The following is a 24,774-nucleotide window of genomic DNA, read 5'->3' as shown; positions in this document are numbered from 1 at the left end:
AAAGAGAAAAATGTTTCTGGCAAAACAAGGGATATTTTGTACATTACTTAAGGCCCAGACTTCGTGTGGATCAAAAATAGTCAGTATAGTCGTGTGCATGGCTGGTGTTGTATGAATGTCATTATACAAAGTTAGATTTTCTTAACTTCTCAGTGTACAGTCGGAAGTGACTGACGCAGCATCATGAAAACTCGATAGGAAGATAGTTAATATAAAAAGGTGGTTGGGAGAGGAATTCAACTTAACATGAGTTCTTCTTTCCAGTGTCCTATTATAAAGAGCCATCACTGGTAAGCTCTTATTGTTGTTCTTCTTTTGTTGGCACTGTTGAGCACCGGCGGTGGAGCTAAGGTCCAGCTCAAATCCAATTTCTCACGTGGCAGGGTGTGACCATTCGCTGTTCTCCGATCACAGTCCTGTTCCCTAACACAGTTCATCATAGGTACTTTGAGACAGGGTACCCGCTTTTTGTTCTTCTGTAGTTAAGTCAAATTCAAAATCCATATAAAAGAGGGAGAGAGAGAGAGAGAGAAGGGTGTGACGTGCTTCGGGATGCCGAGGGAAGAGGGGGTGGAGTGGGATCGGATCAAAATGTGGACCAAGGAGAGCAGAATCTTCCAGCACTGGGCCCATCAATCGGGCCCGACGGGTTGGGACTTCAGGCACGCTGGTCAGTGAGCAGGGGGCCTCGATATAGCCCTTCGTTCTATCGCTTATCATCCTGATAATGGTGCCTCGTCTCACGCCCTTTTTGCTTCGTTGCTTCCCCCTTGGTCGATGCCATAGATGTTCCATGGTCCGCAGCCAGGCTGTGCGTCACGTCCGACCCCTCTCTTCCGATGGCCGCAGGTTATCTTTGAATGAGTACAAGAAACAAAATCTTAGAGAGTTGGCAGGGAAGACATTTACACACTTCATCCTCTCTCCCAACCACCGAGTAGTTGGGGAAATGCTTTTATCGGTTGTTGTATGATTGGTGTTTATTAACTCTTATGTCAGTGTGTGTTACTAATTTATTAATCATTGCTGTGGTGCAGGTTTCTGTGGGTGTTCCTGTCCATCGTCTGGCCTGCTAGGTGTCGATTCCTGTGCCCTATAATCGTTGCAGGAAGCCTGACATCTGTCAACCTTCTGGTCTATTAAAAAAAAATTCGAACCGGCTTCTCCGGTAGAGACTCGTTCATCTCAACACAAGTTCTGTTAATACACATTTTCCTCCAAGGACTGCTAAGTTTATGGAAAAAGTGCGAGGTGCTACTGTCATGGGTTCATAGGTATCTATTTCGGGGAGGGACATAAGCTAAACATTTTTCTTGCTGGAGACAATAGGTAACCCCCATCAGCTTAGGCAATGTACCTTTAGAGAACAAAGTCATCAGTTGTTTTGCTCGAAATACTCTGGGACGGCTAGTACAGAGCTGGGGTGATTCTGGGAGGACGGGTGCTTGGACATTCTAGTTCGGGACAATTGGGTGGGGGCAGTTCTGGGCGGTGGAGATGGTGTCGTTAAAGCTCTAAGAACGCAAACCACTGACATATAGTCCCCATGATGAGGGCCAGATTGGGAGACATCAGTCGTCTTACCTGTCCTTTCTTTCTTAGTCAATTAAATTCAACATTTTGCAGAAAGGAGAGGTAGTAACGTGGTAAAGTACGGTCGTTTTTGTTTCTGTCAATTTGTTCGAACACCGCCGTGTTTCAGGCCAATTATACACAGACTGAGGAGGTATGTGTCGTGTAATTTATTCAAAAAGGAAGAGGGCAAGGAAGCCTTCAGTGAGGGAGGGAGAGAGGGAGAGAGAGAGAGAGAGAGAGAGAGAGAGAGAGAGAGAGGGAGAGAGAGAGAGAGAGAGAGAGAGAGAGAGAGAGAGAGACGTGCGCATCAAGTAGGCTATTTGGCATATGTACGACACAAAACGAGAGAGAGAGAGAGAGACATGTGTACGATAATAGGCTACTTGGTGCGCACACAACATGGAGTAGCATGGGTCGGTTCTATGTAAGAGAACACAAGCGGGGGAAAGACATAAATTCGGTGATCACGCACACACAAATACCGGATAGGGTGTGACAGTACATGCATCCAGCGCAGAAACTTAAGACGGAGATACAGGGTTACGTTGAGTATGGGGGCCTTTCCTTTCTTGTCCTCTTTCCTATGCATGCTGCGTATTTTCAGAATTTTGTAGTCTATCTTGAGGGGGGGGGGTGTCAGACTTTTTACTCCCCTCCCTTTGATTGATAGACAAGCACTTCAATCATACGATGACGCTCTCTTCAAGCGACCCCAGCATGAAATGCATACACATTCATGCCGCATAATCGTAGCACACACGCACAAGCATATCATACAGTTCTTCATGTTCCCAATGGTGGTCTGCACTTTGCGCATTTATCCCACAACGTTTGTCTATGTTTTTGCCTATATTGAACACGGTGCGGTCCATGTCCACTCCATTCTTCAGTCGGAACTTCGTCGTGACCTATAGAGAGGGAAAAGAGGGGAGGGGATGTGCAGTATTCAAAGTACCTTAGCGCGCGTAGACACGAAAAAGTTCTACTTACCACGTACCAGGCTAGCCGCAGGAGTGGGTAATACCACAGACCTATTATTCTTTTCTTCCGAGACAAAGATGCTCTATTTCATTCATCTCCTAAATTCGGGTTCCCTGGTCGTACATGCATTTCTCAATCGGTCATGTATTGTGGTGCAAGATACCATACCTTGCATTCGGCATATACCTTAAGCTATAGTTGACCATTTTCTAACAACTCTTGGAAAAGACAGGTGTGACGGGCACAAATTCCGTTAATCAAAGAGATTCAGGTAAATGGGGTCTGCATTATCTGTTTTCTATTGATTGGGAGTAACAATCATTTATTCAAAAGAAAAACCTTTACCAACCTAGATGATTTGTCATGACACTGATTCCGTAATTCCTCTAAGAAGCCCTTTATTTAAAACAATGTCAGTATACAAAATACGGGCCTACAACCGTTCAGGCCGGCCACGGTGTGAGAGGCGTCTCGACGCCATTTTGGGGCGAGGTCGGGTGGGTCCAGTGCACAGTCTAAGTCTTTCCACTAACTAGCTGCTGGACCAGAATCCCTTTCGGTAGTTCGAGAACTTTTCGTTAGCGTCAGATTGCGTCAGCATGACGTCACCACGATCTCGCAGCGATGCCGTGATCCATCCTCAGGGCGGGACAGCAGGCAGGTCTCGCTGTCGCCGCCTTGAATCAGTCTCTTTCATAGCATCCGGCGGAGGCAAGGTGGTTGTCGCCCGGGACAAAGAACAATGGCGGCGGCTTGCCCTCACTGGAAGTCCGCGGGAGTCGAGTGCCAATGACTCCCGCAGACTCTGCAAAGCTGAGGGGGCGTTTTGTCAAGGGTGGGGCCCACGCCCAAGCAGACAAGCCTCCGAGTCCAGAACCGTCTCACGGTGGGCTAGGCCTGGATCCAAAGAACTGACCGCCGGAGTCCAAAGGCAGCAGCAGCAGCAGCTCTTCGTTACGCCCACCATTCTGCTGCGGGGACCCACCTCTCGAGTCAAACGTTAAATGGCAATATTGGTGCAGAAAGGAACCCGCGCCTGGGCGGCTGTCCGGCAGGCAAGACGTAAATGGCTGTCTTGCTGCAGCTGGTCGGTGAGTGCAGGGGCGCCCACTCATCTGGGCGGCGAGTGAAGTGGCTGGGTGCAACTCAGCTGGCCGGCGAGTAAAATGGTAGGGTGCGACTCAGCTGGCCGGCGAGTAAAAATGGCTGGGGTGCCCTCATCTGCTGGTGAGCCTCCACCTGGGGAGGCGGGGGAGGCCCGTCCGCGTCGCTTCCCCCCGCCAGGGCACCCTTCGTTATTGAAGGAAGAAGAAGAAAATGGGAAGATCCGCACGACGTGGCAGACCCAGCTTGGCGTTGCCAGGGTCTTGGCGCCGCGTGTGACTTCCGGACTATTCGCACAGTTGTCCGCCACTGATATCAATGGATTTTTGCATGGCTTTTATAGCCCAAGGCCGACTAAAAGGACCGCCCAAAACAGGCCAATGTTGCAACTTCGAGGAAGGAGAGGCAAGGACGGTGTCACGTGGACGTAAATGCTTTGGGATGCAGGTCGCAGCAGACTGTCATGTAAATAGTTGTTTAAAACGTGTTTTAACCTGCTCATCTTGTCGGAATGTTGTTATACCTATAAGTTATTAAAATGTTTAATCATACTACTTTGTTGGAGTGTTGTACATATTTGCAATCTAGTTACAGTGTAATCGGAAAATGGCATAGTCCAATTGTGCGTGATCCTAGTCAAGTTCGGTGACGTCGATGGTGGGTATCAACAGACTTCCGGTTGTGTGGGATTTCGGTCGTGTTTACTGGGCGGGGTGGGTGGTAGGGCAGACATGTTTAGGCAGCGAGAGCGATGGAGCCGGGCTACCTCGTGGCCGTCTTGACCGTGAGCTTGGCTCCTTCCCGTAGTTCCATATACCCCACAAAGGGCTATTTCCTAGCGTTACTTTAGTTTTGTAGGGTCAAAAAGGATCCCACCAGTGGCCACTGACTCTCGGGGTCCCCCTTTGTATATTTTATGCCATAGCTTGCTACAAACTACGGCGATTAGTTCGTATTTAGTGAACATGTCCTTATTAGGGGTGCCTTCCAGAGGAGCCGGATGGTTCACCTCTAATAAGCGGTCCGGGCAGAACCAACTACCAATCAGTGGGGAGAAGATAGGCATGACGGGTTTCAACGGGGACAAAAGTCAGCACTACCTATCCTTTCACTGCTTGCAAAGACTAGACAGAATATCTCTATTCCTCGTTATTTGTAAGCAGAGAATACCTCCAAAGAACCAATATCGAACAGCTAGTGTTCGGACAATCAATCAATCAATGGGGAGATAAAGATAGGCACGACGGGTTACAACGGGGACAAAAGTCTGCGTTACCTACCCTTCACTATTTGCAAAGACTAGACAGAATATTTCTATTCTACGTTATTTGCAAACAGAGAATATCTCAAAGAGCACTATTCTTCAAAACAATCAATGTTCGGACAATCAATCAGTGGGGAGATAAAGATAGGCACGACGGGTTTCAACGGGGACAAAAGTCTGCGTTACCTACCCTTCACTATCTGCAAAGGGAGAGAGAGAGAGAGTATTTCTACTCCTCCCCGTTTGTAGACAGCGAATATCTCAAAGAGAACAATCAATAAGCAATACTAGTATTTCAATCAATCAATCAATCGTTTCACAATTTGTCGTGTTTCACGACCTTACCCGGACCGCGTGGACAGTTTCTCGTCTTCCGCCTCCAGCGCCCGATCGTCCTCTACTCTCCGTATTTGCCGCGGCACTCCTGATGGTTCCCAGTCAGGACCGTAGATCACTCGAGAGAGGTCTGCTCGGAACCAGTGAAGTTCGGATGATCGGCTGCCAGACGAGGGTCTATCGGGCAGGAGCTCTCCCGATCGTTGCAGTCATTCACTCTGTCGTCGGGACCTCTCCCACTGGATCCACGTGTCGCTGATGGGCCCCACGCTTGGGACGCCAATTGTTAAATGGAGCGGCAGTTTCAGTCGATAACCTTTCAAGTATTGCTCGGCGGTAATCGCCTCTTATACCATTCGATAATTTACCAATGAAAGAGGCAGGCGCCGGAGACTGGAAGGCAGGAAACAAAGTTTTTATTCCGTCGGAGCAGAACACATCAGATCAGACAGCAAGGTATCGTCATGAGGTGCTCTAACTGCATCTCTGAGGCCTGGCCTCTTATACACAGGTTTATGACTTTATTGCAGGTTTTATCACACATGGCACATTCTTGAGATTGTCTTGATACAAGAAAGAACTTCCTCGGAATCCCCACTTCGAGCTCGTTCCCACACATATCTTCAGTGGGAGTCCCCACCCCTCCCACAGTAGGAGATGGCTATCACACAGCTGGACATTCCGCCAATTCCCGTGGGTGTGTGCAACCGGTCGGGTCTCAGGGGGTAGGGGCTTTGATCTGCTGTAATCCCTTTGATGTGGGGTGTTTTCCTTTCAGTAGGGGCAATAGACTGCATCTGTAGGGCTAGGTGATGGCCTGGGATCAGTTCGGACAATCGGGCGCGGAGGATGGGGGTTATCAGGAAGGATGTATGACCATGTATGGGATGAAAGGAGGTGTTGGTCAGGAACGGGGTGTGACTCCATGGCAGGGTCGCGCAGAAAGAGAGGGTTTATGGCCCGTGTATGAGAGACCGGGGGTGGCCGGCGCGCGGGGGATGCTTGCAGCGCCAGGGGAACGTGCTGGCGATCGACAATGAGCGGGGAGAGAGAGTGGGGTGCCTAAAATGGCGGCCGTGCGTTCGCTGTGCGTGGCGCTGGGGAGAGGCAAGATGGCGCAGATAATGTTCAGTTACAAGCTAAATTTCCACACAGCGTCGAACTCAAAGCGCTCCGCTTCGGAAGCGCGGTAAATCACAACAAAGCGCCGACCGCATAAGTCCGCCAAGCAGGACGCGCGGTCGGCTAACACAGAACACGCGCCCCAGGAGTCCGCTAAAGCAGGACACCGAGGCGCGGTCTCAGGAAGGAGGCGGGACCCCAAACTAACCCGACCGCTGCCACGCCGGTTCCGCTAAGGCAGAAACCGGAGAGGCACGCTGCACAGGGGGACACAAAGCAGGTTAAAAACACAAGCGTACAATAAACATATACTAACGTCCCCCCATCCAAACGAATGGGGGGCACAAGAGTCCGCTACATCAGGACCGCCGCCCCACACTCACCTGACAAGCAGGAACACAGCACTCGGAGCAGTGCAGAAACAAAAAAACAGGTCGTTTTGAGGCTTTCTGTATCCCTTTATGGGATTGGCTGTCGTCACTGGGGGCCATATTGGAGGGAGAGGGAGAGGGAGACTAGAATGTTAAAATTGCATTTGGAGTTTCTGTGGAAGCCGAAGGCTCGTTAATTAATACTGTGGCGAGGAAGACGGATGAGGAGGTAATGCTGTCCTCCTCTTTAGCGCCTGCTTCTCTGTGTTAGGCAGACCTTCTTCTTGGTGCAACTCTTTAGGTATACTCAGGGCTTTAAGTGGGCCGGGTCCTGCCGGTGCTCAGCACCGGCTGTTCTAAAAAGCAGGTGCTGAAAAGGGTCCCTATCGGGCTCTACATTTTTGCCCTCACCCTCAAGGTGAAAAAAATATCTCAACTGTGCAGCAGTACCACCCTTCAATGCATTTGAGGTAAAATCAAAGAGACTTGTTTCTAGTTCTTTAAGTCTCATCATTTCAAAACCTTGAACATTATCAATGTTCTATACAAATCCATAGTTTTTGCTTATTTATCTTAGGCAACTAATGACCATTGACGAAGCTAATAGTTAAGGTTTGTTGTAGGTCTAATGTGTAGTGTCGCGGTCTAGTTGATGCGCACTACGTCTTCACGCAAAGGCGTGTGGTGGCCATATTGGACGCTACTGCGCATGCGCAACAAACGGCGCGAAAGCATTAGAGCGTACGGAGCTGTTTGCCCGGCGCTCTCTCGTTATAGAAAATCGTATTTGAATAAATACATGAAGACAACTCCTGCACGCCTCCTGAGTATCATTGGGGGAGTGTTACCAGCATTACAGTGGCGACGAGGATGGGATGCCCCAAACCCGGGAGGACACACCCATCGAGGAAGAGAACAAACCAGTAGACAGACCAGGAGGACTGGAGAAGGCGACAAGGCAAGCCAACCCACACCAGTAAGTGCACCCAGAAGGCCGTAAGGGGGGACACTAAGGACACCAATGAGAGAGCGCCGCAGCGACAGACAGAAGCAAGAGGGAAGCACTGGAAAAAAAAAAAAGAAAGGTGCAGGACACTCTTACAAACACGCAACATAGTAAGCAGGGGAGGTGGAACCAGCACACTAGGAATTCCCAGTGTCGAGGCACGACACAGTTGAGGCCCTGGCGGAACCCAGAAGGAACAGCGCAGAGGGCACGGAAGCAGCCCGGGCGACCCGAGGAGGAGACGAAGGGGCGGAAGCACCAGGCAGTCCGAGGAACCAGGAGGAAGAACACAGAGGACGTGCCGAAATGTGCGCACAGGCGTCGTCACTCACGACACCAATCCCGTTCCTGCCGAGGCCCGGAGAGCCTCAAATGAAATGGGAGGACTGGAGGGTATACTTCAATAATTACCTAGAGGCACGGGAAGACGAGAACGGAGAGGCGTTTTCCAGTAGTAGGAGGAAAAGGATACTCTTACACAATCTAGGACCAGAAGGCATAAGAGTATTTCAGAACTTAGTACCTGCCGCCCGACCACCAGCAGATGATGATGTGTTCAAACACGCCATTGAAGACTTGGATACCCACTATCGCCCCGCAGTGTGCACGTCCATTGATCGCTACAACTTCCAACAAAGAAAACAGGAAACGGGGGAAACGATAGACGACTATGTCGCAGCGTTATGGAAACTAGCGATAACGTGTAAATTTGGAGTACTGCACGATGAATTTATAAAAGACCAAATAGTAATGCATACCACGAACAAGACTGTGCAAGACAAACTGTGGGCGAACGGAGATGCCACACTGAAAGACGTGATAGCCATGGTAAAAAGGGCCGAACTGTCAAAGCGATGCGCAGAAGCAGCGAAGAGAGAACAAATCCAGAGACCTACGATCAATAAAGTAGAAGACCCTGACCAATACGGAAGAGGCAAAATGGTGCTGGGAGAGCACAAAGGAATGAACAAATGGAAAGGGAAACAAGGACAAACAGGGAAACTGGACAAGGAAGGCACGTCAAAGTGCTACAGGTGTGGCAGTCTGAACCATGTGGCCCAGGATAAACGATGTCCCGCTTTCAGAGCAAAGTGCACGTTTTGCGGCCTGATAGGCCACTACGAGAAGGTTTGCCGAAGGAAGTGGAAGCAGCGCACAGTGAAGTATGTGGCGCAGGACCAAGACGAGGAAGAAGAAGAACCGGAGGAAGAAGACAACGTACTCTGCGTGGATGGCCAAGTGTTAGGTATTGACTGTAGATGTTCACGCAAACCCCAGTGTGACTTATTAATCGGAGGAGTAGGAATCACCATAGTGGCGGACTCTGGGTCCCCATACACTATTGTCCAATGGTCCGTGTGGGAAGAAAAATTTGAGCCCGTCCTAGGCCCGCAACTGGAACCTCGCGACATACGACCTGTTACATACACGGGGGGCGAACCCATTCCGATGGTGGGGTTCCGAAGCCTACCCTTCAAATTCAAAGAACGCAGCGCTCAATGCAAATTGTACGTCGCTGAGAAAGGACCCTCGGTTCTAGGATGGATGGACCAAGGAGAATTAGGAATGCAACTGAATCCGGGAGGAGACACACAAGTATTAATGACATTAGAGGGAAGATGGCCTAAAGCAGAAGGAATGAGAAGCGAATATCCGAAAATATTTGGAGAGAAGATAGGGAAGCTGGAAAAATTCACTCACAAAATTGAGCTCAAAGAGAATGCCCAGCCCGTAGCACACAAGGTGAGAAACATACCGCTTGCGGTGAGGGAAGCGGTGCAACGAGAACTACACAGACTCGAGGAAGAAGGAATCATCGAACCCATCGACAGTGCAGAATGGCTGGCACCGTTGGTGGTGGCAATTAAACCAACGGGCAAGGTGCGCCTGTGTGTGGACCTCCGAGAACTAAATAAGTGTATCATAGTGGAGAAGTTCCAACTACCACGTATAGAGGAAATGCTGGCACGGACTAAAGGAGTGAAGTGGTTCTCCACCATCGATTTCAAGTCAGCGTATCACCAAGTGGTCCTACACCACACGAGTAGGAAACTGACATCATTCATAACGCCATTCGGATGCTATCAGTTCTGCCGCATGCCCTTTGGCCTGGCTTCAGCAGCAGCGGTCTTTCAGAAACTAATGGCCCGTTTGTTCCGAGACATGGAAGGGGTACAATACTTCCAAGATGATATCCTAGTGATGGGGAAGGAACGGGAAGACCACGACGAGAAGCTGGACAGAGTACTTAGGACCTTGGAGAAGAACGGACTAACAGCCGAATAGGAGAAGTGCCGTTTTGGTATGTCATCAGTCACCTACATGGGGCACGAGATCGGAGAACAGGAAATAACACCAAGAAGAGCAAATGTAAAAGCCATCTGCGAGGCTCCTCCACCCTCCACCAAGGAAGAAGTGAGATCCTTTCTCAGGATGGCAGAATATTACAGTAAGTTTGTCCAACACTTTCCCACAAAAACGTACCACCTGAGGCAACTCACGAGGGAGAAAACAACATTCAAATGGACGGAAGAGACACAGGAAGAGTTCGACACCGTAAAAAGAGAAATCGGCCAAGCTATCCCTCTACAAGGGTATGATCCCCTAGGGAAATCAATACCGATGACAGATGCCAGCGAAAAAGGACTAGGAGCGGTTCTCATGCAAGAGAGAACAGATGGCACGAAGGAGACGCTCAGTTTTGCATCCCGGTCCCTAACGAATTCAGAACAAAAGTTCAGTGTGATCGAGAAGGAAATGTTGGCGGTAGTATGGGCTATGGGAAAGTATCGCCAGTTCCTGTGGGGCACGAGGTTTCTGCTCAAAACGGACCACAAACCATTAGTTAAGGTGTTGACGTCAAGTGGGCACGCCAGCGCAACACCCCGCATAGCCAAAATTACACTAAAACTTTTGGAATATCGTTATGATGTGGAGTACATACCGGGATCACGGAACAAGATAGCAGACTATCTCAGCAGGGCTTCGGCCATGGAAAGCATCACCAACGGCACAGGAGAAGACGACGAAATGGTGGCCTTGACAGAAGATCCAGAACGGGTAATAAGTAAACAAGAATGGAAAGAAGCATATGAAGCGGATAAAGACTTAGAAGACATCAAGAGATGCATTGTTCACGGGTGGCCCGACAAGAAACAACAGACGAAACAACTCCGACAATTTTATGAAGTCAGGGAACAGCTGACGGTGGGAGATGACGGTATGTTTGTATACAGAGGGGACAGAGTGGTCCCACCAGCGAAATTGACACCTCACCGACTAACATTATTACACAAGGGTCACCTAGGGATTGTGAAGACTAAAGCGAGAACCAAGCAAACGTATTGGTGGCCAGGAATAGACCTGCAAGTGGAGAGACATGTAAGAGACTGTGAACAATGCCAAAGAGCCGACAAAATCTTGAAGCCAATGAGACCAGCTCTAGGGAAGTTCACGAACCCCAACAATCCATGGGAAGAAGTGGCCGTAGACATCATGGGATCAGTACTAGACAATCAAGGGATTCCGAAGTACGTGTGTGTTATCGTGGACAAATACTCAAAGTGGCCGGAGATACACGTTCAAGAAGAGATGGACACGGACACCATACTTCGATTCCTCACATCGGTTTTCCTCAGAGAAGGCATTCCCAGAGCCATCATTAGTGATTCACGGACCTCAGTTTACCTCGGACAAATGGGTTAAGTTTGCGTAGAGAAATGGCATCAAGCTCAAACACACGTCTGTATACCACCCTGCGAGCAATGGACAAGTACAAAGGTTCAACAGGGTAATAATGGGCTCCATACAAGCAGCCATCGCTATAGGCAAAGACTGGGAAAAGGAACTACAAAGCATGATATGGGCCTATCGCATCACCCCCACTGGCACGGGATACAGCCCTTTTCAAATTCTGCGAGAAAGACAACCCTTCACCAAGGACAATGTAGCATGGAAAGAAAAGACAGTCATGAGCAAGTGGTCGCCAGCAGTGGTGCAACACAACCTGGAGAAAGCACAGAGGATCTACACAGAACATTACAACCGCAGGAAAAATGTGAAAGAGACGGCCCTAGAAAGAGGAGAGTGGGTCAGAGTAAAGTTAGCGGTACTAAAAAGGAATGGAGATAGCAAATACTCGCCACCCCTACAAGTGGAAGAAGTGTACGATAGAGCAGCGTTGCTCAGCGATGGAAATGTATGGTCCCAAGACCGTATGTCAAAATGCAACAAAATTCTACAGTGGCCCAGTGAAGACAATGAAGGAACAACACAACAGGAGGACATGAGAGATGTGGTAGACGCTCCACAAGGGGAGGACGGAGATACTGCCTCGGGTAATCTGAACAGCGAGAGGAAAGAGCCAACTAGGGAGAAACGGCCACAGGAAGAGAGTGAGAAAGGAGGAAGAGAAAAAACTAGTACTCAAGAAGAAAGAAGGGGGAGCCCAGACGAAGACAGTGGGCGGGAAGAACGTACGACCCCGGTAAGACGCACCAGAGGAGGCAGAGCGTGGTGAGACCATCAAAGTTTAAAGACATTGAACTTGAGTGAACTTTAATAGGGTACGTGTATAAAGTTTTTTGTGTTATAAAAAGGGGGAGATATGTAGTGTCGCGGTCTAGTTGACGCGCACTATGTCTTCAGGCAAAGGCGTGTGGTGGCCATATTGGACGCTACTGCGCATGCGCAACAAACGGCGCGAAAGCATGAGAGCGTACGGAGCTGTTTGCCCGGCGCTCTCTCGTTATAGAAAATCGTATTTGACTAAATACATGAAGACAACTCCTGCACGCCTCCTGAGTATCATTGGGGGAGTGTTACCAGCGTTACTTGTTTTGTTATATATCTGGATGCAATGACAGAAGCATCAAAATACCTGCTTAGCGGGAGACTATGCTAAGCACAGATATTTAGTTTATGGGTTTTAAGCCACACCCTTATTTATTTATGTATTTTTATATAGCGCGAACTTAACCCAAAGGAGTCAGAGCACTTTACAATAGAACCAGTTACATTAAGGACTACAGAGTACATGAATTGCATAAAAGATACAAACAGATAAACTCTAAATTAATTACAGAGCCAATCCAATTACATCGGCCACGCCCCTGGGAGAGACCCCCCCCCCCGTTGTCATTCCACTTAAAGCTGTGGGTATACTTCCATCAATCCATCTCCTCAATATATTATTGTTTTGCATTTCATAGCGCTTACCAATCCCTGACTAGGCGTTGACAAGCTTTACGGTGGATTGCACGCTAGCCCCTCCACCACCCGAAATTCCTTTCATCAGTCAGGCATCCCTGCCCCGAGATAATTCTCGTGAGTTCAATCCCCACTCTCACTCCCATCAGTGTAGGTTCAGCCCTGCAGCAGGCCGAGCAAGGTCTCTCTCTCTACAGCTCGTTTCCAGACAGATACCCACCCCCACCCTCCACGAGGATCGCTTCTCTTCAGGCAGGCAGACAGACCTATCTCTTCTCTGTGCTACCCGTGGACAGATCCCCGCCCCTGAATCTCCTCCTACTCATCAAGAAGGGGCTGGCTCTCAGTAGCCCGCCCCCGAGGCTGTCACTGGCCTGGCCGAGCCCACCATGCCGCTGAGTTCCTCAGACTCACACTGTGACCAGATGAACAGAGGGAGCTACGCCCTGAGAAGCCAAGCAAGAAGCGAGAGAGGCAGGAGGGCAGTGGGCATCACGGCGAAGGAGGGCACTGCATCACGCCCAGGAGGACCAGCATCACACCCGCTGTATCTGTAGGGCACCTCTGTCCGGAACAGCCCTCCTGTCGCTGAGTTTACACTGCCATCGACGGGCTCTACTGGGACTCCAGACCGCCAGAAACAGCCTGGCAGCTCATTAACGTGCCATCTACAGGCTTTACAGAGGACCCCCGGCCGGGACAGTTTGCGCAGAGGGACTTCCGCAACCCTATCCCCTGTCTAAAAGACAGCGGCATTCACCATGAAGGCAGCTGTGGACATTAAGCCCACGTTAACCATCATCAAGACAGAGAGACTTGATCTCGAGCCATGCCCATGCTCCCCTGGTAAGTACTTTGGACTCGACCACTTTAACGGTATCATGCCAGAGGCAGGATCTGACGGACAGCCCCAGGGTCTGAGGGCAATGGCAGGCTCCGATTGGCATTGTTTAGCTCGGAGTCCAACGCAGGCTCTGAATGGCATTGCCAAGCTCAAGGCTCAGCGGCAGGGCCTGATCTGACTCTGTTAATACAAGGCTCTAACGAATTGGTACCTTTATGTTCTGTAGCCAGTAGCGAGATCTGGTGGGCACAGTAAGGTGCTGATGTCGGTGGCAGTCTCTGATTGCCATTGTCGAGCTTTAAGGTCAAAATCAAGATGTAATGTGCTGTGTCGGACTCTGCGGTCACTGGTAGGGCCTGATTGGCTCTGTAAGGTTCTGGGGGGAGTCAGTGTCAGGGCACAGAATATAATAGACATTGCCAGTGTTTTAAGTCACAGACAGGCTCAGATCGGATGTGGGGTTAGTGGCAATCTATAATGGGCACTGTCAGGCTCTAAGGGTAACAACAGCCTCCTATGGGCAGGCTCAGGCTCAGAGGCTAATGGCAACCTCTGATGGGCTGGGTCAGGCTCTGAGGCCAATAACCACTTTTGGTAGGCAGGGTCGCTCCGAGGCCAATGCTGGTCGCAGATGAGTAGTCTCATGCTCTGGGCACTGCCAGGATCTGTGGTTACTGGCTGCCTCTCATGGTCAGTACCAGGTTCTGAGGCCAGTGGCAGTGTTTATTGGCACACTTCGGCTTTGATGACAGGATCTGGTTGTAATTTTCACCATATGAGCTAGAGGCATGTTTTGCTTGTCAGTTTCGAGCACTGATGGTCAGTAAGGAGATGTGCACATCACTTGAAAGCAAGACCAGCGACGGGTGCTGTCATGTTCAGAGGTCTGTGGCGAACACTGGTATCTTCTTCCTGGCCATTATGCCAATAACTGGCCCTGTTGATCAGTTTCAGGTTCTGTAACAAGTGGCAATACCTGACATGTTCCCGCGTGGTTAGTTGCAATCTGTATGTTTCCTAGGCTGCACAACTACTTTCGAACTCAGTTGGACACTTTTAGGTTCTGATGGGTGTAGTTGATTTCAGTCTCTATTCATTCCTTCCAGCTTTGAGTCTCTGGTCATTTAACTCTCTTTGTTGCTCTTGGTCTGGTAGGCTTGCTCCAATGGTCTCTTGCAGCCTCTGGGACCAGTAAGAACAGCTGCCACTTCTAGGTTCTAACGATCACTTTCAGATCTGGACCCTAAGCTAGTTGCAGACTCCGATGGCCTCTCTCAGGCCCTGGACCAGCGTCTGGCTCTGCTGCTCGTTTTCTAGGCTATCAAGAGCTGTTACTCATTTGCATGTCATGGTGAATTCCTGACCCACTGGTAGTTTTTCACTTTAAGTTTCACAGGCTCCCGCAGCCCGCTGCTGATCGGACGCTAGCCGAGGAGGGGTGGGGGTGGAGCTGGGAGCCGTTACGGGGTTTCATCACACACCCTCCGCCTCCAGCAGTCCTTTTATTTTCCCTCTTCCTTGCATTTTTGACTCTTGCCTCATATTTTTGCAGCTGCAGGTTGTGCAGAGCTGGCTCTTGTGGTTTAGGGAAAGAGCATTCTGATGGGGCCTTAAAGTTTCACAAACATCGGACTCTCTGATGTGGCAATGCTGAATCGCATCACTCAGCTACGAGACTCATTTCCACTTAGTTTTCAAAAGAAGGCTCAAGTCCAGCTGAGAAAAGCCTGGCGAGAGATGGCAATTATTGGTTTCTTTCTTTGTTTTTTCCATTTCGTTATATCTTTGCTCTAATATAACAGCTCTCTTCTAACTTCTAGTTTGCCTCAAGAGAGGGTTTTCTGGTGTTTGGGGTCCAGATATTTCTGGTGCTTGCATTATTGGCCCGTTTCGGAAGCAACACTTGCATTTTAAAGTATTTTTCTCCAAACAAAAGGCAAGACGATAGCTGGGAGAACTGGCCTTGGGCAACAGTGTTAGTCTAGTGTGGTCCCATACAGTGCCATGCGAGTTTCGTGGTATGCTTTTGAATTTCTTCGCCTCAGATGGGATTTTTAATTGTGCAATATCCTCCTATTTGGAGTTGTGTGGGTGTGTTTTTAAAAAAATCTATTATGTCCTCTAAGATACGTCTTTAGGCGTTTAAGGTTTATGGGGTGCTTCTTCAAATTTGTGATGTCACCCCAACTGCTTCTTAAGGTGTGTTATGTTCTTTTAGGTGTTTCATGGGTTTGATGTCTACTGGAGTACTGAGTCAGATGCAACATCTCATTTAAGATGGCACTTCCATTTTGTGATGTCTGAAGTTTTTCTGTGGATGTGTATAGCCTGTGAGATTCATAATTAGGTCTGCAAGTTCCTCCGAGATGCCTTTTTAAGGTTGCTGATGTATTCTTAAATGCCGCTGAGGTATGTGAACTTATTTAGACTGTCATTATGCTTGTGAATGCCTCTGAGGGTGTTTGTTACATATGCTGTCTTATAAGATTGCTTATCAGTTGTGATATCGGAGGTTGTTGTTCAACCTTTCACTCTTTTAAGATGGGGTGATTTTGATGGCAAGTGTTTTCTGAGCTGGTACCTCACGTTTATTTTCTCTGAGAGGAAATTTGGGGATCTAGCAGTAGTATATGATTCATCTTTCAGATGAACGAGTTGTAGGTTTGTGTCCACATCAAAGTATAAAGTCTAGGAGTGTTGTGTATTATGACTTGATTATTCAGGTGTGTGGTATCATCTTAGGTGCTTCTTTGTGAGAATAACTACTCTGAGGTGATTCCTTGGGTGTTTTGTCACTGTTCAAGGATATTTCAAAAGTGTGAAATGAATTCTTTTGTGAATCAGTGTTGAATTGGTTCTATGTGTGTTAATTGTACTCAGAGGTGATCCTTCAATAGCTTTTATTTTTTGGCTACTCTTAACTGTCTAATGTGCTTTTTCGAGAGCCAGTCGGCCTGGGGTGCTTCATTTGTGATTCTTTAGCTAGGTTGCAGTCTTAAGGGGTTTTCCCAGCTGTTTTTGCTTCTTCAGGTGTACGATTTCCTGAGGTTGTTATTCGGTTGTTCATGTGATGTGCTTGTATTGCAGAGTAGTCTCTCTGGGATGGCTTTTAGATGTTTAATGTACTCCTAGGTGTTTCATCAACGAATGGCAATTCTGAAGAATAGTTGGTTTTATGCACTGTTGATGCAAACGAGTAAGGTACTCTATGAAAAATGCCAGAAGTGGGAACTCTGGCAGGACTAATTCGTAGGCTACGCCTTGCAGTGCAAGCCTTTAAACAAATCTGGAAAAAACGTAAGCATGTTCGGGGCGCATCTTAGGGGCGATACCAGTCACACACAAAGAAATGTTGTTGTCGTGGTCTCCCAAGAGTTAACAATTCACCCATCTATCTCCTTTCCATGTATGAGCCTAACTGGCTCCTTATGATGACCTCACTATTGCAGGTCAGTTACATAATATTAATGTTACAGTTGTTTTCTTAATGGACCAAAGGTGGAAGATTTCCTGGGCGCATGGGGATGTGCTTACAAAACTGAAAGTTTAGTTGACGTCTATTCTCATTTTCCAAGTAAACAGCCGTTCGAGGAAAAAGTGCAAATCACTGTAGTAAGCATTATTGCAAAAATGATAATCTGGGCTAAAACAGACATTTTTTTTTTTTTACCAGCAAATCATTTTCATGTTACTGTACCCCATTTTAGATCCCCTGTTTTTGTTGTGAAAATTAAAATAACATGTGATTTTCCGAGGTTTGACCTACCACGCCCTGGGAATCATTGTAGTTTTTGGGTTATCTAATGTTTTACGTTGCATGCACTGTTGACGTGGATGGACTGCTTCACAAACAAACATTGGCAAAGCCAATAGCTCTCGCCTATGCGACAGCTATTAGCTTTGTCAATGTCTTTTACCCATGTTGTACAGCAACGCAGCTGTTGTGCAGTGTATCTAAAAGTTAGGAAAATAGCGCTATGACTCGACCAGTGTGGATGACACAGATAGCGCTTTCTAGGTCTCGTCTGGCATTACAGCGCAAAGTACTACTTGCTGGGTGAGAGATTTTGTAAGAGAGTAGATTTGAGAAGGGGACTTGAAGCCCCACCCCTCATTTTCATTGGCTGGCATCACCTTTTATGCTAATCGGTGGCCTACCATTGGAAATGAGGGTTGTTTGTTGATGCCCTTTTGCCTCCGATCCAGACTGGGTCGCCTGCTTTGCTGCTGTTGCAAAGCACTTTCTTATCTTTATGGAGCCATGTGTTTCTAATTAAAGTGGAGGAGCGCACTGGCCCCGACCTCTCAAAGAAAAAAAATCTTGGTTTCGTCAAGATTTTTTTCCTTTGAGAGGTCGGGGGCAGTGCGCGCCTCCACACTAATTAGAAACACATGGCCCCATAAAGCTAAGAGATTTTTCTGTCATTACAACTTGTGTTTGTGTGGGGGTGAGATGAGGCGAAACTGCTCGCCCCCTCCGGCAGAGTGTAACGTGATGCCTGCCTCCCACAACAGGTTTGTTCGGTTTTCTGAGTCTCCTGTGCACACAACACTCCTTTGCAGCCGCCTCGCCCTCTCTCAGCACACCTGGGGATATGCAGACCATGGCTCCGGTCTCTCTCAGACGGTGCCGGATGGCTCTCATGTTCGCTGTTCTGATGGACCTGGTGGGGGTAGCCTCCCTCCTGGTGGGCATCTTTGCCCAGCTGCAGATCAACGGAAGAGACTTTGGCGACTTGCTGATCTACACCGGTGCCATTCTGGTTTTCCTGAGCCTCATTTGTTGGATCTTCTGTTACACGGGCAATATCGAGATTTCCCTGGAGGAGCTGGAGCGAGACTATGTCGTCAAAGGGGGCACACTTGCCCACCTTGCCCGCAGGATCTCCCTCCGCCTCTCTCGTCGCAGTGGCAAGCCAGGGGGAAGTGGGGTATCGGAGGCGCGGCAGCGACGGGGGAGGACAGCCTGCAGCTGCCCCGTATCAAGGAGCCGCCCACAGAAGAAGAGTCGTCCTCGAGGGGGTCCCCAGTGGGACTTGTTGGGGGTAAGTCAAAGGCTTCGTCCCGACCTTCATGGCTTCGGTCTACTGCTGGTGACAACAGAGTTAATTTTGATGGGTGGAAGTCAGTCCGATAGCCACCTGCCCAGTTTTTCCGATAACCATGGTAGGCGGCTTAAGGACAGACTATTACCCCTTGCAATAACTCCTGCTCGGTAGGGAGATAATGTTGAAACGTTCAGTGAGTTTTACAATTTGGTTCCACACTTGCTCATCCTATTTATGCTCTAAATGCACACAAGCCATGTGTGGTGTCAGACTTTATTTACCCCTCCATACCCAATATGTAGTCCAACTGTTTCAAGTCACATTCATCAAGACTAGAACTCCCAGAATGCATTTTGTTGTAAATAAATGAATGAGCGGTAAAAGATGGTGCTTCCTCTGACCTGGAGTCCTGGCTAACCACTCACGAGACTGGGGTGCTCCCCACCTCCTGTGGAGTTAGTCGAAAGTCGCAGGTGTTTACTCATACACACTGCATGCGTGCAATGCCCTGGGGGGGGGAACCTCGTTGTCTCCTTCTTACTGCGGAGGTTGCAACAGGCTGGGATTACAAGCAGTGAGATCAAACCTCGGCTCAACCGCCGATGCCTGGTGTGATCCTTGGAGCGTCAGGTGCTTCCCGTGTATACCTTCAATAGGAAGAAATGGGAGCAATATGGATTTCACACACCGACAGAGTTGCTAAAAAATATCCTTAAACTGCAAGTCCGACATAACCGACGCTGTGAGTCCCTTTATCTATTGGACTTTATTGTTAGTTTTTTGGGGATTATTTTTGCTCTGTTTGGATCTTCTGTTTAATTTTCAGTAAAACGTCTAATTTTCCATTTAAATAGATACAGCAAAAAGAAAGTTCTAACTCAGTAATTTTCAGCTAAAAAGTAACGTAGGCAAACAAGCGCCATCGGTGCCCACTCCCTATTCAGGGGGTACTATAAATAAAACAACGTTGTATTTTCCCAAAAATTAATACAAAGAAAGGTTGTTGTGAAACTATGCTACAGTTGTCGGTGAATCATCACAAGGAGTATCCATGTCTGGATCGCGTGGGCCCTGGGGGCATGGAGGGGGTGCTGGGTGGAAGTAGGCCCTAGCACCTGTGCCCAGCTCTGGAAGATTCCTCTTCCATGCTAGTCTGGTTTCTTGGAGTCTCTACTTGAAGATATTGAGAAGTTCTGAGGGCCTCAGATTCAACACCGAGCCCATGTCTGAATACAAATTCTAAATAGCAGTGGTAAATAATGTCCCTCGCAGTGTTGGGCCGGGACACTCACAGTGGAGGTCTGTGTAGTTAACATGGCAGGACAGCGGGTATGATGCTGCAGAGTCCACCAGCACTACACATTCATACACACAACACTCACTTGGACCCATATACATTCATACACTCAATGAGCTGGTAAATATCCGCTGGTCATCAATTTTATTTTACCCTAGGAAACCTTTACACCAGTATTCTTACCATTCCTCTCTCGTGAGTAAAGGCACATTCGAAAGATCTAGTAGTAGATTAGAATAGAGAGGAAATACAATAATACATTTAACTTTTATTTAAAGAACCACAGACTCAGAAGGAGTTTTAAAACTTTATCTGAATTAATAATTTTGTGAGTCAAATCAGAATACACATGGATATGCCAGAATTCTCCATCAGGAAACATAGTACAGTTAGCTTATAATCAGTTGCATCAATTAAATTCTTGCAATGACAGTACCTGAGGAGAGAAAGAATAGAGAGCAGGTACAGAGCATTAACTCAGCAGTTATATTTACCTAGAATGGTGTGAGAATCCCAACATTCAGAGTGTCAAGGATTCAGGACCGGTTCAGGACCGGGAAGGTGACCTCTTCTAGTGTAACACCAGTGTTACACCCCTCTCTGGTGCTACTCTCTCTGGCTCAGGCTCGTCCGGACCCCTTCCTAGATGTGCCTCCTCGGTTGTTCCGCTAATTTCCCTAGTGTTGGATTCTTCAGTCAGATTGTAGCAAAATGGGGCAGCATCTCAGCATAGCATCGGTATCTCAGCATCAAGTGTGACTAACTATCTAGAACATACCTCTGTTATACCAATTCAAATGTATGATCCACCACCAAATGTTTCAATTCCATGTTCACCCGAAATTTGATTGGGCCAAACAGTGAGGTGAGGACATCGCACCATACTAAGTGTAATATTTTTCTTTAGTCTATTGTCTAGCTCCCCGCCCCTTAATTTTAACACCCACAAGCTTTATTCCCACAAACATTTCATATGTGGATCGATAAGTCTGTGATACAATGTTGCGTCTTCTTTCTCTCGTAGGGTCAAGAGTTGTTCTTCCCATGTCCTTGCTGGGCTTAGGGTTTGGCAGCCAGTCAATAACCTCATTTGTTTTAGGACAAGCAGACGTTTCGCATGTGTAGAAGCCACAAGGAAACAGAGACGCGGTCACCCTCCAAGGCCCAAATATGAACTATTAATAAAGTCAAAGAAGAACACGTTAGAATACAAACTTAAATGAATTCACTGTATCCCACTTATTTCTACTCTAACCCCATTTACTTAATAAATCTGTTGCATTAATAGTTTAGTAAAACTTGCATAGGTTAGTTTCAGCTCAGCATGTGCTTTAGTGCGAAGGTTTCGAGCAGCCATATTAAAAGCTATTGCGCAGCTGCAAAGTTTTCCCCCCAAGCGACAGAAGACGTCGTACTGCGTAGATGTAGTAGACGCATGCGCAGAAGAATTCCTGCGTTTTTTTGTGGCCATTATAGGACACTCGGGTTACTGGTTAGTAGAATACATAGAAAATCTTCCCCTGGATACAAATGTAAAATGTGGTGCAGAATTAGTATTCACGAACAGGTTGATTACAATGTTAAAGGTTATTCGAGGGGTTTGCATACAAGCGAGTTTCCTTTTATACGAAACCTTGCTCCATCAGGTATACATACCAGCCAGGTCTTGTCGTTAAATGTAGCGGTGAGATGAATCCCAGTGGACGCTTCATCTTTTGGCGCTTGATCAGCCACAGGGAGACATCATAGCCCTCCAAAGCTTTCAGATAAATGAATCGGATAGCCTACGTAGAGCGTTCACACCTTGCTTTTCTTCAAAGAAGCTGTCGCAATTGTTGAAACCGAGTTTACCATTGCAGTTTGTTTCTCCAAATACATGGCCCATTCCAGGCTTCAGTACTGTGTTGTTGGTGGAATGGATTCAACAGGGAATCTTAAACATAACTTTAAACAAGAAATGGCTGACCCAAACAAGAAAGTAGTTAAAGCTGTCTTTCCCAAAGTCTGGATGTTTGGTTTTGATGACTCCCTCTGGGAACACCTAAAACTGTCTGTAGATTACGCTAAAATGAAGTAGAGTCATGAAAGTAAAGACATGTAAGGTTGTGTGCCAAAAATACATAGAAAAAGCAAACCAATCCTTCATTAAAATATAACATTTACAAAACAAAACAGGTAGTAGTGTTCCCTTCAGGGGATAATATCCGCACATTCACTAGGTTTATTATATCATAACGGTATTTAGCGTTAAAAGTCAAAAACACATTGCTTATCTAGCAAGCGGGTGCTAAATCAGCCTCCAACACCTACTACCTAAAGGTGTTGTATAGCACAAACAAATGTGCAACAAATAGAAAACACGAAAGAAGCTATTACAGCACACTATTAAGTCTTGTCAATGTCCATAACCATAATGGTAAAGTATAGAAACCATTATGTACGTCTCCATAACAAATTACAGCAATATTGATCAGCTAAAGAGATCCAATGAGGTCAATGTTCGTGCTTTCTTGCATCATTTATTGATATCCAAAATTATTTTAAAATTCCCAGCACATGATTAGTCGACACGTGTTTCGTCTGTTCATCAGACTTTTTCAAAGCATTCCACAAGTCATTAGGTAAACTGAGATTAGAGAGTTAATGTCCGTCCTCCCACTGTAATCGCCCCAAGGCAACAATAGAGCCAAAAAAGCCAGTAAAATGGCGTATCAAAGATAATACATCATAGGTATGTTGACATAGATTGCAATGTAAAAATGCACACTGGGGTGTCTGAGAGCAACGCTCTCTGTAGCAATTACGACACTCAAGTTAAAATTGATTAAAGAGATCCTTCCAGCATACAAAAGTTTTTTAACTGTTAGGGGGTAAAAGAAGTTTAAGCATTTGCATCTAGTGTAGCTTTCAAAAAAAAGATCCAGCGCCTGAGCCACATTGAATTTAAAAGCGAGAAACAGCAAAAACAATGGGCTTAGTGGTGCCAAACTTCAAAACTCTAAATGCCTCCTGGCTGTGCACAAACCCTAGGTTCCTGCACAACTGTATGAGCCAGCGCTGTCCTGCAAGTTTGTAGCCTGGGCATAAAAATCTAACATGAAGCTCTGACTCCTGGTAGTTACAAGCTGGGCACCCACACGGGGCAGTTTCAGACCATTTACAAGTACAAGCACGGAGTTGAAGGGTACCAAATCTGAGCTGGACATATAGTTTTCTCCCTGAAAAAGTTAAAATGTTTTCCAGGAAGGGCTCAAAATTGGTACTCGTCTTTTATTAGGAGGAATTCGGCTGTCCGATGACCTATAGCCGAGTTCCCCTGGATGACTGCCAATTTATATATTCAATAGGTTTTCACCAATTCAGCGCGTGAGATTACAGAGCATGCTTCCTCAGGGTTATTCCAAAGACTTAATTTTCCTAGCCTACCACACTCTTCCCTTATGTATGCAAACCAAGGGATTCTTTCCACCCCCGGAAAACCCAGTAACTCTTTTGTTTCTGATCGATATTCTGTCAGTTCCGGGGTCACCCAACATCTGCGCCAGAATGTTAAGGGTCTTAGACCAATCTCATCTCCAATTGGTCTGATACCTAAGTTTAGCCTCAGTGGGATTAAAGGGGTGCTAGAAGGAAGACCCAGGATCTGTCTCAGGAAGCTGTTCTAAACTTGACTACAGGAGCAATGACCCCAGAGTTCAGCCCCGTACATTGTTGCCCCCCTGGCTTGCGCCTTGTAAATCTCTAACATGGGCCCAGCAGGTTTAGAGGAGGCATTTCTAAGTAATTTAGCAATTCCTCCAGAGGTCTGAGCGGGGAACAACCTTTACAACGCAACTTTTACAACGCACTACCTTTACAACGCATTTTTTACAACGCACAATCCATTACAACGCATGACATTACAACGCAGGACACTACAACGCATTTCTAAATACTACCTTTACAACGCATTCCATTACAACGCATACTACCATTACAACGCATACCATTACAACGCATAATATAGTAATATACTATCCAACACTTACCCTACTGTTGCACCCCCTGGAGTTAGAATAGTAATTTTTACCCCTATACTATCCAACACTTACCCTACTGTTGCACCCCCTGGAGTTAGAATAGTAATTTTTACCCCTATACTATCCAACACTTACCCTACTGTTGCACCCCCTGGAGTTAGAATAGTAATTTTTACCCCTATACTATCCAACACTTACCCTACTGTTGCACCCCCTGGAGTTAGAATAGTAATTTTTACCCCTATACTATCCAACACTTACCCTACTGTTGCACCCCCTGGAGTTAGAATAGTATTTTTTACCCCTATACTATCCAACACTTACCCTACTGTTGCACCCCCTGGAGTTAGAATAGTAATTTTTACCCCTATACTATCCAACACTTTCCCTACTGTTGCACCCCCTGGAGTTAGAATAGTAATTTTTACCCCTATACTATCCAACACTTACCCTACTGTTGCACCCCCTGGAGTTAGAATAGTAATTTTTACCCCTATACTATCCAACACTTACCCTACTGTTGCACCCTCTGGAGTTAGAATAGTAATTTTTACCCCTATACTATCCAACACTTTCCCTACTGTTGCACCCCCTGGAGT

At 47.2% G+C, this 24,774-nt stretch overlaps 1 protein-coding gene and 1 pseudogene across 1 annotated transcript in view; both read left to right on the top strand.

Annotated features, from left to right (window-relative positions):
* Positions 1-13,368: 13,368 nt before the first annotated feature.
* Positions 13,369-24,774, top strand: part of ETS1 (ETS proto-oncogene 1, transcription factor) — a 368,683-nt gene continuing 357,277 nt past the window's right edge. The window contains exon 1 of the mRNA XM_085647182.1: positions 13,369-13,813. Within this exon, the coding sequence (XP_085503308.1) occupies positions 13,729-13,813 (85 nt within the window). The 5' untranslated portion in view covers positions 13,369-13,728. The remainder of the gene's footprint in view (positions 13,814-24,774) is intronic.
* LOC146856689 (transmembrane protein 238 pseudogene) lies at positions 18,416-18,948 on the top strand (annotated as a pseudogene).

This window comes from Triturus cristatus, chromosome 3_2 (genome assembly GCF_964204655.1).
Source record: "Triturus cristatus chromosome 3_2, aTriCri1.1, whole genome shotgun sequence".
NCBI lineage: Eukaryota > Metazoa > Chordata > Amphibia > Caudata > Salamandridae > Triturus > Triturus cristatus.
Note: the sequence above shows the minus strand (reverse complement) of the source record. Positions and strands in the feature narration are given on the sequence as shown.